The following is a 14,208-nucleotide window of genomic DNA, read 5'->3' on the forward strand; positions in this document are numbered from 1 at the left end:
TAATTTCAATATGTTTTATTTATTTGTTGAATTTCTGAACTCTCATTGAACTGAACTTTGGCACAAGCCAATCCGATTTCTCTCTAATCCGTCGCATTATCTCCGTCACCTAGAGGTCGTTTTCTCTTAGCCGCCTTGTTGAACTCCACCCGGTAATGCTGTTGGCAGTGTTTTACAAAGTTGGAAATTTTCCACGTGTTACCTTCCACAACAGCTTGCAGGTTGATGTTGCAATACGAGCAGTACAAAAGGCCAAAAATAGTTCCGTCTTCCCGTAGGCGCACGATGCACTTTTCCACGACCGGAAGACGAGCGAAAAATGCTCTGAACTCTTCGCTTTCGGTCGAGCTGTTGATAGAAACAGGTTGTTTTAGTCTAGAAGTTATATAAAATTAGCATTCTCTTACTGTTGCTTGTAATAATCGTGAAGCTTTTCGATCAGTTTCTCCGCAAGCATTTCAGCGTCATCCGGTTTATCCGCCGCAATCAAAAGTTCGTCTCGGTGTTTACCCCTCTGTGGAACACACGCTTTGCTGAGGTACTCGTTTATCCCATTTTCCTGAACGGCAGCCGTAATCGAAAGAATTGTTTGCACTTCACCAACCAGGAATTTGAATTTCGACGGATTTTTGCAATAAACTGCGCCGTAATACTGTCGAAGAACCTCCACGATATTCTCTCCCTTTGGGCACTTACTGGAGATCACATGCTCAACCGTATCGCGCATGTCCTGTTCGATCTGTTTGATCGTCATAGCCGAGATCATTCCAAGAGACGCATTCCGATAGAATCCGGTCAGTTCGAGGGTGCGTTTGATGTGATCTGGAATAACGCCAACGTCTTGCGAGATGGCTCGCCAAAAGCTTTCTCTTGTCTTGTTTTTCGAAACAACATCAGAAACGCCCTGCAGTGGGTCATCTTTCGACAGGGAAGCCTCGTCATCGTTAGAATCTTCGCCATCGCCCAAAGGTTCCACGGCGTACCACATATCGTTCTCGCTAGACTGGTTCCCCTCAACCTTTTCCCGTACGATAGAATCGTGGTGGCTGCACCGATCGCGGAATAGCTGGAACTCCGTCAACTGATGGCGACACCTTGAGCAAATGGCAGTGGTCGCTGCCTGATTCGGGTCCAGCTCGATCTGGACGAGAGAACGGATTTGTTTTACCAGTTGTTGGTCTTTTGGACCTCCGGAAAGCAGAGGTTCCACTCGGTATTGCGAAAAACAAAACCGGCAGTACTGCAAGGGATCGTCAGCTGGCCTGCAAGGAATCAAGGTGTGAATTTGATTCAGTGTTTTCCCATAAAACGGATTTTACTCACGGCTTCATTACTGGACGTTTGCTTGGTCTTCGAAAACTTTGGACTTTGTCTTCGTCACGTTAATCAATGGATTACCAGATAAGGTCTTAGATAAGGTTTTATTTAAACAAACAAGTCGACTGTTTTGTAACTGGATATGACGACCGTAAACAAATCGTTTTTCTCCGTGCTCATAACTGTCAAACTCGAGAAGTCGACGCCAACATTTCAAAAAGCATCATGTACAAACCATGCGTTTTGAGAAAAACGCATTTGAATGTTGAGCATCCATTTTCAATTCCCATTTTAATATAAAAACAAAATAAGATGTTCTAATGATAACAAACGATGAAAAACGTTGCTTTTATTGATACTTGATCATCCAAATTCAATAAAACACTATTTCCGTAATTTTATATGAGAAAAACAAACATAACTTCTTTTGAAATAACCAACGTCTATATCACCCTGCTGTCATTGAGGGGGACGCTTTGTTATGATTCGTTTTTCTTCGCCGAATGTACATGGCGCTTTGTTCATGTTGCTTTTTTTTCGTCACGAGGTTCATGTAGTCTTTTGTTTGACAGTTTGACAGGGCTATATAAACAGGGACTGCTGATGGCAGAGATTTTGTTTATGTTACTTTATTTAAAATCATGATTAAACAGACTTTACTGAAGTAACTTTTGCTCATTTTTGGTGGAGAGGTAGCTTATTAGGAGTACTTTCAGAATATGCAATAACCCAGAAAGTGTCAAAATGTACATAATGCTTTTTGAAATGTAACCGTCGAAGTGCATGCTGAAAGTGCTCGAATATTTATTAGGACGGAAAAAAATATTTTCCAAATTATAATTTAATTCTAGTTTTTCAAAATGAAATTAATTACCGAAACAACAAAATTAAAATTGGATATTTTTTTAATAGTATTTATTAAGATTCACATAAACTTTTATTTTATTTTGCAAAACAAGTAAATCTAATTGCAAACAAACCCTTTATGAATGAATGTCGTCGCTTTCATCAATCACAGTCTCTCCACCACCCTGCGCTCGCTTCCTCTTGGCCGTCCTGATGTTCTCCACCCGGTAATGCTTCTGGGTGTGCTTCACAAAGTTGTAAACCCTCCACACGTTCCACCGACTGTCTACGAAAGCTTGTAGGTGCTTCTTGCAATAGGAACAGTGTATGAATGCAAAAATAGAGCCGTCCTCCTTTTGACGCACGTCAATCTCCTTTTGGCGCGGCAATCGGGCAATAAACGCTTTGAACTCTCTGCTGTCGGTAGTGCTGTTAAAAGAATTTGATCGGTTTGAATCTATATGAATATAGAATGAAAATAAATTTCTCTTACTATTGCTTGTAGTAGTCCTGAATCTTCTCGACCAGTGTCTCCGCGAGTATGTCAGCATTATCCGGTTTTCCCGATGCATTTAACTGTTCTTTGCGGCTTGAAACCTTCTGTGAAAGGCTCGCTTTGTTGAGATACTCGGTAATGCCATTTTCCTGAACTGCGGCCGTTATCGAAAGGATGGTCTGAACTTCACCAGCTAAGAATTTGAATTTGGACGGATTTTTGCAATAAACTGTGCCGTAATACTGTCGAAGTACCTCCGTGCGGTTTGCTCCTTGTGAGATCACAAACTCAACCGCCTCGCGCATGTCTTGCTCAATCTGCTTGATCGTCGTTGGTGAAATCATTCCGAGGGACGCATTTCGGTAGAACCCGGTCAGTTCGAGGTCACGTTGAATGTGCTCCGGAATCACGCCAACATCTCGAGAGATGGCTCGCCAAAAGTTTACCTTTGTTTGCTTTTCTGAAACCGGGACGCTTCGAAAAGAATCGTCATTTGATATCGGAGTATCGTCTTCGTCGGAATCGTCGCCATCGCCAAGAGGTTCCACAGCGAACCACATATCATTTTGGCTAGATTGATCGCCCTCAACTTTATCCCTTACGATGGAATCGTGATGTTTGCACCGATCGCGGAATAGCTGGAACTCCGTCAACTGATGGCGGCACATGGAGCAAATTGCTGCGGTCGTTGCCTGGTTAGAGTCAAGCTCGATCTGGACGAGGGAACTGATTTGTTTAACCAGTTGCTGATCCTTTTGACCTCTGGAAAGCAGTGGTTCCACGCGGAATTGCGTGAAACAAAACCGGCAATACTGCAGGGGATCGTCACATGGACTGTAAGGAATGAGGGTAATGATTTCATTCAGTGTAGTTTGTTAAGGCGAAAAAACTTACAGATTCATCACGGGATTTTGCCAAACTTTTGTTCTTCAAAATTACACGAAGTCTTCCTCGTCTTTATCGATGCGTTGAAAACTTTACTATTTGTATCAAATTACAAACAATTTCACTTATTTCAAAACACGAAACAAGTTGTACGCCTGCAATGTTTTCAAAATGGTAAAGATGACCGTATAAACAAACTGTTTTTCTCCGTGCCTAGAACTGTCAGAACTGCCCGATTTTTCAGAGACTCGATAAAAAACAAATTTTCTGCTCAGGACGACTAGCTTGAGGGATGTTATATGTGATGTTATTTCGTTTCTTTAATTTTATTATTATTTACCTAAAACATAAACATTTTTTAGGTAAACACAATCAATAACTAAAAAATAAGAAGGATCATTTGACCTAATTTCTTGTTGGCCCAATGTCCGAACCCCTGATTCGAGCAGTTCCTCCACCGTTCTCACGCACACCATCGCAGCAAACTCTCAACCGTCGTTCCTGTCAAACCCCTCCAAAAAGTCAAAATCAAACAACAAAAAAGCGCAACAGCCAACAACAGCAAAAGGACGCCGCTAGCGGGACGGATTCCGGAATTTTTCACCGTAATATCTGTGTCCTGCCGTTGAAGTGGATAATATGAAGTGCATTTCCGGTGGAAAGTAAACAACACGGATAGAGACAACAACGCGCCATGTACATCAAATCAATCATCATCGACGGCTTCAAGTCGTACGGCAAGCGAACCGAGGTGCACGGATTCGATCCGGAGTTTAACGCCATCACCGGTCTCAATGGAACGGGCAAGTCCAACATCCTGGACTCGATTTGCTTCGTGCTGGGAATTTCCAATCTGGTTCATGTGAGTGCTTTGCGTGACTTTCTTTGTGAGATTCCAGACTAACAAATTTTTTACCGCTTTGTCCCAGGTTCGCGCCACGTCCCTCCAGGAGCTGGTGTACAAGAGTGGCCAGGCCGGGGTGACCAAGGCGACCGTCACGCTCGTGTTCGACAACACCGACAAGGACCAGTGCCCGCTGGGGTACGAAAAGTGCAACGAGATCTCGATTACGCGCCAAATCGTCGTCGGCGGCAAGAACAAATACCTGATCAACGGCAAAACGGTCCAGAACAAGAAGGTCCAGGATCTGTTCTGTTCGGTGCAGCTGAACGTGAACAATCCGAACTTTCTGATCATGCAGGGCCGCATCACGAAGGTGCTGAACATGAAGCCGCAGGAGATTCTGTCGATGATCGAGGAGGCGGCCGGGACGAGCGTGTACGAGGCCAAGCGCGAGCACTCGATCAAGCTGATCGAGAAGAAGGACGCCAAGCTGAACGAGCTGTACACGGTAGGAAGCACACAAAAAAGCTTTACGAACGGCAGAACAATAGAAGGGAGCGATTTCTCTTATTTTCATTACGAGTTCCTTGCTACAATAGTGACGGAATGGCCTAGTCATCATTACCAATGAATGATAGATAACAGTGCTAAAATGTTCATTATAGTTCTCATTTGAAGTTAACCTTTTCAGCACTTGTATCGAAAGTTGATACCTTTCCTCACAGTTTTTCGTTTCTGAACAGAGCAAACAAACGGACGCCAATCTAAAGCGGTTTATGCACATCGAAAGGAACCGGTCAAGAAAGAGTTCAAATGGGCAGCAGCGGCAGTGAAAGCAAGCCAGATAGGATGAAGAAAAGCCCCAAAAAAGGCTCCCTCTCCTTTGTTCTGCTATTCGTAAAGCTGTTTCTTGACCCCTTTCCTTCCGATCTCCATACTAGCCTTGAAGCAAAAACACGCCCAACTGAAAAATCCTACCCAAAAGTCGGAGATACATAACACGAGCTCGAATCCAAGGAAGGGAAAAATCAATCAAATAATCTTAAATTGAAAATTTAAAAACTCAATTGAATTTTTTTTGTTACCAAAATACAATTTTTTTAATTCTGTTAATTCCTAATATTTTTTAAATTTGTAAGATTCTTTAAATTCTTCGAATTCTTCATAATCTAAAATTCTAAAAATCCTTAGAATTATTTAAATTCGACGATAACATTTCAAAAGGCATCATGTACATTTTGACACTTTCTGGGTTATTGCATATTCTGAAAGTACTCCTAATAAGCTACCTCTCCACCAAAAATGAGCAAAAGTTACTTCAGTAAAGTCCGTATAATCATGATTTTAAATAAAGTAACATAAACAAAATCTCTGCCATCAGCAGTCCCTGTTTATATAGCCCTGTCAACCTGTCAAACAAAAGACTACATGAATCTCGTGACGAAAAAAAAGCAACATGAACAAAGCGCCATGTACATTCGGCGAAGAAAAACGAATCATAACAAAGCGTCCCCTTCAATGACAGCAGGGTGATATAGACGTTGGTGATTTCAAAAGAAATTATGTTTGTTTTTCTCAAATAAAATTACGGAACTGATGTTTTATTGAATTTGGATGATCAAGTATCAATAAAAGTAACGTTTTTCATCGTTTGTTATCATTAGAACATCTTATTTTTCTTTTATATTAAAATGGGAATTGAAAATGGATGCTCAACATTCAAATGCGTTTTTCTCAAAACGCATGGTTTGTACATGATGCTTTTTGAAATGTTGGCGTCGAATTATTCTAATTATTCTATTTATTCAAATATTCAAATTAGTCAAATTATTCAAGCTATTAAATTTATTCAAATTATTCAAATTACTCAAATTATTACTCAATTTTTTAAAATTCTCAAAATTGTAAAAATATTCCTTCCTAAATTCCTAATTCCTAAAGTTCTTTTTTTTTATATTTATAATATTTGTAAAAAGTTCGTAAAATTCGTAAAATATAAAAAAAGTAAAAATCGTAAAATTGTTCAACTTCTAAAAATAAAAATAAATAAAATCTTGAATTTTTTTTTTCATAATTTATACAATTTGTAAAATTGGCAAAAGAGTCAAATTTGCTATATTGGTTAAGATTGTAAAATTCGTAAAATTTAAAAAAATCTTAAAATTTACAAAATTCTTAATATTTTTAAATTACAAAAATAGTAAGAATCTTGTATCGAAAGGTATTACCTTTCCTCACAGTTTTTCGTTTTTGAACAGAGCAAACAAACGGACGCCAATCTAAAGCAAAAACAACGCTCAAACACGAGCTCGACTCCAAAGCTGAGTACGAAACTCGGAAGGAAGGGAAAAAAATCAATCAAATAATTTTAAATTCCGAAACACAATTGAAAAAAAATTAAAATTCGTGAAATGACATTTTTTTAAATTCGATTAATTTCTAAAATTTGTAAAATTCGTAAAATTCTTTAAATTCTTCGAATTCTTCATAATCTTAAATTCTTAAAATCTTTAGAATTACATTTAAATTATTTAAATTATTCTAATTATTCAAACCATTCAAGTTATTCAAATTATTCAAATTATTACTCAAATTTTTCAAATTCTCAAAATTATAGAGAATTTGCAGCAAAGCTAAAAGACACATGTCGCCACCTATGAACATATAGCGTAAACCTATGATTTTTCGGAAAAATGTGTTTGTACCTTCAAAATCAATATTTTTATAAAACTTATGCCGGATTCGAATGAGAAAAATTATTTCCAACAATTTGGTGTACAACTTTCCACTTTTTGTTTGATTTTTCTATGAGAAAATTGTAAATTTAGTAAAAGATAGTTATTTGAACTATTTGGCAACAAAGTCTGTCAAAAATCAATAAAAATTGTTAAATATACGTTAACACATCTGTTATCAACTATGTAACTGTTTATTTCTTTGATATAAATGGGGAAACTATTTTTTTCGTGTTCTGAAATAAGTTTTTTGAAGAAAAAGTTCACAAATTTTTGCGCACTCAAAATTGTCATTATTTCATTTTAAAGCAAAATTTTTTTCTCGTCTTTTGCAACCAGTTTCATTTAGATTGATGCAGGGAATCATGAGAAATAAGCGAATTTGTTCTTCAATCCAGCAGAAAGAAATACGATTTTTGGCAAGTAACCTCATTTTGGCGCCACCTACATTTGAAACACAGTCGCGCAGCAAAACCTCAATAAAAATATTCCTTTCTAAATTCCTAATTCCTAAAATTCTTAATTTTTTTAAAATTTATAATATTTGTAAAAAGTTTGTACAATTCGTAAATTCGTAAAATATAAAAAAGTAAAAATCGTAAAATTCTTAAACTTTTAAAAATAAAAAAAATAAAATCTTGAAAATTTGTAAGAAAAAATATTATTTTTCATAATTCATACAATTTGTAAAATTGCTATATTGGTTAAGGCTGTAAAATTCGTAAAATTTACAAAATTCTTAAAATTTTTAAATTACAAAAATCGTAAGAAATGGGTAAGGTTCGTAAAATTTAATTAATGCCAAAATTGGCAAATTCGTAAAGTTCGTAAATTTGGTAAATTCTTAAATTCGTATAATGAAAAAAAACCTAAGAATTGTAAAATTCGTCGTTAAAATCGTAAAATTATTAAAATTTATTAAATTAAAAAACCCAAATCATAAAATTTGTAAATTTGTATAATTTGTAAAAGTAAAGTTTGTAAAATTTCTGATATTTATAAAATTTCGTAAATATTTTAAATTAAAAAAAAAAATGGAAAGCGCGTAAAATTCTTAAAATGTGTTGTTTAACAAGAAGCCAAATAAATAGGATAAGAGAAAAAAAGCCTTAAAATATGTAACATAAATAAAATTCGTTAAGTTCGTAAGTTTGTTAAATTGCCAAAATTAATAAATTCATGCAGTTCGTTAGTTCCTTAATTCGTAAAAATAAAAAAAAGCATAAAAGTTGGAAAATTCCTAATTTTGATTAAAATTAAAAAACTTGTAAAATTTGCAGATTTGTACGGGTTGTAAAATTCGAAAAGTTTGTAAAATTCTTATAAAATTTATAGAATTCTTAAAAAAACAATCAATTTTTTAAAAAATTTGTAAAAAAACTTAAAATTTGTAAAATTCGTTTATTTAAAATTAAAAAATCGTAAGAACTTAGTGAGGTTCGTTAAATTGAATTATTGCCAAAATTGGTAAATTCGCAAAGTTATTAAATTTGGTAAATTCTTAATTTCTTAAAATTATTATTAAAAATTTGAAAAAAATGAAAAATTTGCAGGATTTGTGTGGTTTGTAAAATTTGTAAAGTTTGTAAAATTTATAAAATTTGCAAAAACAAATAAAAAATTTTTAGTTTGTAAAATTATTAAAATTTGTAAGATTTGTAAAACTTGTAAAATTCAAAAATAACGTTAAATTAGTAGTTTGTTAAACCTGTAAAATATGTAATTTATTTAAAGTTTGCTAAATTTGTTATGTTTGTAAAATTTTTAAAATTTGTAAAATTCGTAAAGTTTGTAAAAACTGTAAAGTTCCCAAAATTAATAAATGTTCTTATTTAAAAAAATCGTAATTTGATAAAATTTATAAAAATCATATAATTATTTAAAATCGTAAAGTTCGTTAAATTCGTTTTTTTTTTAATTTGTAAAAATCGTTCTCAAAATTCTTTTAATTTCTAAAATTCATAAAATTTGTAAAGTTGATTTTTTTTCAACTTTGCAAAATCTTTAATAATTTTTAAAATTTGTTTTTTTTTTATACAAATTTGTAAAGTTCTTAAAATTTGTAAAGTTTGTAAAATTGTCATTTTTTTTAAATTTCTTGAATTTTTATAATTGATATTTTTGTTACAATTGTTAATATTGTAATGTTTGTAAAATTCTTTAAAATCGTAAAATTAGTGAAGTTCGTAAAATTGAAAAAAATCGCACAATTTTTAACTTTCGTATTTTTTAAAGTTCTTGAGATTCTCAAAGTTGAATTCGTAAAATTTATTAAATTATTAAAATTTTTAAAATTCGTACGGTTTGTAAAATTCCTAAAATGCGTGGAATTTGTAATGCCTCCGAACTGAACTGAACAAAATAATTGTATTATCAATTTCCTAACATTGACCTTCATTTCATGTAATCCCATTTACAGGTCCTCCGCGAGGAAATCGAACCGAAGCTGGAGAAGCTGCGCAAGGAGCGCGCCCACTACATCGAGTACCAGAAGGTGTGCCGGGACATTGAGTACCTGACGCGGCTGTACGTCTCGCACAAGTATCTGCAGTTTGTGAAGGCGGTGGAGAACTCGGAGAAGTCGATCGCCACGTTGAACGACACGATCGAGGCCAACCGGAAGAAGATTGAGGGGAATGTTGGGGAGTGCAAGGAGATTGAGGTGGGGGCGAAGGAGCTGCAGGAAAAGATTGACAATGAGGGGGGCGGGGTGTTGGCGGAGTTGGAGGCTGAGCTGAGTGGGGAGAGTAAGAAGGAGGCGACGGTGGCGGCGGAGCGGAATAGTACGAAGGACAATATTGGGGTGGAGCAGCGGAAGTTGAAGAATCTGGTGAAGAGTATAAAGGATGACGAGGGTGCGTTGGGGAAGAAGGAGGGCGAGATGCAGCGGACGGGGGATATGTTTCAGAGTTTGAAGGACGCGGACGAAGCGGACGCGAAGGCGTTTGCCGATGCGCAGAAGAGGTTCGAGGCGGTGAGTGCGGGTTTGTCGACGAATGAGGATGGAGAGGCGGCGACGTTGCAGGATCAGTTGATGGCGGCGAAGCAGAAGGCGGCGGAGTCGGCGACGGCGATCAAGCAGAGTGAGATGGAGTTGAAGCACTGTCAGCAGCTGTTGAAGGAGAAGGAACGGGACGCGAACTCGAGCGATGCCGCTTATACGGAGGACAAGAAGAAGTTGACGAAGACGGAGGGGCAGATTAGGGCGTTGGAGGCGGAACTGCAGAAGATTGACTATGAGGAGGGATCGATTGAGCAGTTGCAGGAGCGCAAGCAGCAGTTGACGCACGAGATTCGCAATCTGCGAGGGGAGTTGGATAGGAAGAATGCTTACCGGTGGGAGTTTCAGTACCGGGATCCGGAACCGAACTTTGATCGATCGTCGGTGAAGGGGATGGTCGCCAAGTTGATTAGCGTTCGCGATCGGAAGTACGCGCTGGGGTTGGGAACCGCTGCCGGAGGCAGTTTGTACAGCGTGGTCGTGGACAGCGACTCGACCGGCAAGAAGCTGCTGCAGAAGGGTCAACTGCAGACGCGTACGACGATGATTCCGTTGAACAAGATTTCCGGAAGGTCGATCGATACGAACACGGTGCGGGTGGCGGACAGTCTGGTTGGAAAGGGTCGCGCCGTAACGTCGCTGTCCTGCGTGGAGTACGACCGGGAGATTGAACCGGCGATGAAGTTCGTGTTTGGTGGGTCGTTCCTGGCGGAGGACATGAACGTGGCGAAGCAGGTCACCTACCATCGACAGATCATGTGCCGCTCGGTGACGCTGGACGGAGATGTGGTTGATCCTAGCGGTACGCTGTCCGGTGGTGCTAAGCCGAAGGGAGGAGCGGTGCTGCTGGAGGTTGAGGAAATTAACCAGATTCAGCGCGCGCTAGCCCAGAAGGAGCAAGAGTATCAGCAGGTTTGCGCGGAGATTAGCAAACTGGAGCGCGTCGCCGCGCGGTTCGGCCAGCTAAAAGAGCAGCTGGATCTGATGCAGTACGAGCTGAAGACGCTGCAGGCTCGGCTAGCGCAGACCAAGTTCCAGCAGGCCCAGCAGGAGATTGAGGATCTCAAGCAGAAAGTTGGTAAGTTGATTGAGTTGGGAGTGATCGTAGAGTTGGTGCTAACTGACGCCTAATTAATTTCAGAAACCCTCCAGCAAACGATGGTCGATGCGCGGCAGACGCAAACCGCGGCCAACGCCAAGGTGAAGGACCTGACGGCGAAGATCGCCGACAGCAAGGGATATCGCGAGCGGGAGCTCAAATCGGCGGAGGACGAGCTGAAGCGAGCAAAGAAAAAGAGTGAGGAAAGTCGCAAAAACTGGAAGAAGCACGAGCAAGGCTTCGAGACGTTGAAGCTGGAGATCGAGGAGCTGCAGAAGGGTATTGCGAGTGCGCGCGAGCAGGCGACCAAGCTGGAGGAGACGATCGCGGAGCTGCAGGAGAAGTTGAACAGCGTGAGTGAGAGCAGTGAAGCGATGGTGGCGGCCGTGCAGGCGGTTAAACAGAAGATCAAGGAACACAAGGACAAGATCAACAGCCAGAACAAGGAGCTGAAGGCCAAGTATCACCACAGGGACAAGCTGCTGAAGCAGAACGAAGAGTTGGAGCTTGAGATCAAGAAGAAGGAGAACGAAATTCAAAAGGTTCGCAATGACAACAAAGACGGGTACAACAAGATCTCCGGACTGGAAGAAAAGTATCCCTGGATCACCGAGGACAAGGAGTTCTTCGGCGTTAAGAACACCCGGTACGACTACAACAAGGAAGACCCCCAGGAAGCAGGTCGCAAGCTGAACAAGCTGCAAGACTCCAAGGAGAAGATGAGCCGGAACATCAACCAAAAGGCGATGGTTCTGCTCGAGCGCGAAGAAGAGCAGTACAAAGAGGTGATGCGACGCAAACAGGTCGTCGAAGACGACAAGAAAAAGATCCAAAAGATCATCACCGACCTGGACGAAGAAAAAAAGAAGCAACTCAAAGTAGCCTGGACGGAAGTCAACGAAAACTTCGGCTCCATCTTCAGCACCCTCCTGCCCGGCACCCAAGCCCAGCTCGTCCCCCCCGACGGCGTCAACTTCATGAAGGGGCTCGAAGTCAAGGTCGGCTTCAACGGCATGTGGAAAGAATCGCTCACCGAGCTCAGCGGTGGCCAACGCTCCCTCGTAGCCCTCTCGCTCATCCTTGCCATGTTGAAGTACAAACCCGCCCCCCTTTACATCCTGGACGAGGTGGACGCCGCCCTCGACCTCTCCCACACGCAGAACATTGGCAACATGCTGAAGGCGCACTTTACCAACTCGCAGTTTGTGATCGTCTCGTTGAAAGATGGTATGTTCAACAACGCGAACGTCCTGTTCCGGACCAAGTTTGTGGACGGCATGTCGGGTGTGACGCGGACGGTTAATGTGGCCGCAATGAGGAAGCGGTGATGCGAGAGGATGCAGGGTTGACGAATAATGACGAAAGTAGTAGACGTAAGGTACAAAATTGAACACAATTGCAAGAATAATAACACTGTTAAAATAAGTTATGTGATGTTCTTGTTTAATGAAAGAAATTTCTTCTTTAGAATAGTACGGAGCTTTGGAAAGCAGGCAAAACTCGAGTTTGACGTTCTCGAAAGGCAGAATGTTAGCAAATTAGAGGGAAGATAACATTCACAAATTGATGATTTCAAAAAATCTAAAATTGGAGAACTCACAAATTTTAAATTCGATTGCACTAAAATTCTAACATTCTAGAGTTCAAAAATGTTTAAATTCTAATGTTCAAGAGTTCAAGAATTCTATTTTTTATTCTAAATGTGTAAAAATTCGTTAATTATAATTCAAAAATTGCATATTAACAAAATAAAAAAAAAGAACTCTGAAAATAAAAAAAAATATATTCAGAAGTTCAAAAGCCCACAAGTAAAAATAGGCTTTAATTTTTTTAATTTTGAAATTCTGGAATGCAGGGATTCAAAATTCCTAAATTTTAAAAATTAAATATACACAAAAAAATAACATCTAAGTGATTGAAATTCTAAAATACAAAATGATAATTAATAAAAAATCAAAAGTTAATAGATACAAAAATAAAAATAAAAACCAACAAGTTTGAGAGTTAATGCAAAACAAAAAAATAAAAATATGTAACATCAAAAAATGTCAAGAATTATCCAAAATTTCTTTTTAAATTTCTAAATTTACAAAATAAAAGTTACATAATCCACCCTTAGGTGGTTGGCGCCTTCCTCACATTTAAATGCAAAAAAGTGCGTAAATAACACTTAAGTGCTTATAACTTTTGATAGGGTTGTCAGATCTTCAATGTTTTGGAAGCGTTGGAAAGCTCTTTTGAATACCTATCCAACGATAGGTCGCATGAGAGATCCGGACAACGTTTAGATCAACATATCTGAGATCCGGCCTCCAAAAAGCGTATAAATAACACTTAAGTGCTTATAACTTTTGATAGATTTGTCAGATCTTCATTGTCTTGGACGCGTTGGAAAGGTCTTTAAAATACCTTTCTGAAAATTCTGAAGCAATCTTCCGGACTTTTGTTAAAATCTTTTTTTTAGCATAACTTTTGAAGTACTTAACTAAACTGTATAATTTTCAATAGCGACTTATGGGACCCCAAGACGGATCGAATGACGCCAAAACGGACAAAATCGGTTCAGCCAATGTCGAGATAATCGAGTGACATTTTTTTTATCAACATCCCACCACACACACAGACATTTGCTCAGAATTTGATTCTGAGTTGATAGGTATACGTGAAGGTGGGTCTAGGACGTCAAATTAAGAAGTTTAATTTCCAAGTGATTTTATAGCCTTTCCTCAGTAAGGTGAGGAAGGCAAAAAAATCAATATTCAAAATATCAAAAAACCATAAGTAAAAAAAAAGTAGTTATAAAAATTTGAAATTCAAAGATTCAGAAATTGTGGGATGCAGAAATTTAAAAATCAAAAATTTTTAAAATAAGAAATTTCAAAAATTAAATATTAAGGCCGTTGCAAATATTTTTTGAAGTTTATGTCCCTCGACTCTGGTCGGAGTCGAGGGGGGGTAAAAAAAATACAAAAATTGAAATAACAA

General features: G+C 38.5%; 3 protein-coding genes across 3 annotated transcripts; 1 reads left to right on the forward strand and 2 right to left on the reverse strand.

Annotated features, from left to right (window-relative positions):
• LOC120416846 (uncharacterized) lies at nucleotides 1–1,437 on the reverse strand. The gene is made up of 3 exons (XM_039578735.2): nucleotides 1,324–1,437; nucleotides 408–1,262; nucleotides 1–348 (listed from the first exon to the last, which is right to left on the reverse strand). Exons 1-3 carry the CDS (start codon nucleotides 1,329–1,331, stop codon nucleotides 84–86), a joined length of 1,128 nt encoding a protein of 375 aa, XP_039434669.1. The 5' UTR covers nucleotides 1,332–1,437; the 3' UTR covers nucleotides 1–83.
• A 796-nt stretch (nucleotides 1,438–2,233) lies between these two features.
• LOC120416828 (uncharacterized) lies at nucleotides 2,234–3,879 on the reverse strand. The gene is made up of 3 exons (XM_039578715.2): nucleotides 3,554–3,879; nucleotides 2,657–3,493; nucleotides 2,234–2,592 (listed from the first exon to the last, which is right to left on the reverse strand). The coding sequence occupies exons 1-3, from the start codon at nucleotides 3,559–3,561 to the stop codon at nucleotides 2,301–2,303; spliced, it is 1,137 nt and encodes a 378-aa protein (XP_039434649.1). The 5' UTR covers nucleotides 3,562–3,879; the 3' UTR covers nucleotides 2,234–2,300.
• Nucleotides 3,880–4,022: 143 nt separating this feature from the next.
• On the forward strand, nucleotides 4,023–12,646 carry LOC120416827 (structural maintenance of chromosomes protein 2). The gene is made up of 4 exons (XM_039578714.2): nucleotides 4,023–4,406; nucleotides 4,474–4,896; nucleotides 9,543–11,202; nucleotides 11,266–12,646. The coding sequence occupies exons 1-4, from the start codon at nucleotides 4,239–4,241 to the stop codon at nucleotides 12,549–12,551; spliced, it is 3,537 nt and encodes a 1,178-aa protein (XP_039434648.1). The 5' UTR covers nucleotides 4,023–4,238; the 3' UTR covers nucleotides 12,552–12,646.
• Nucleotides 12,647–14,208: the final 1,562 nt, after the last annotated feature.

This window comes from Culex pipiens, chromosome 2 (genome assembly GCF_016801865.2).
Source record: "Culex pipiens pallens isolate TS chromosome 2, TS_CPP_V2, whole genome shotgun sequence".
Classification (NCBI taxonomy): domain Eukaryota; kingdom Metazoa; phylum Arthropoda; class Insecta; order Diptera; family Culicidae; genus Culex; species Culex pipiens.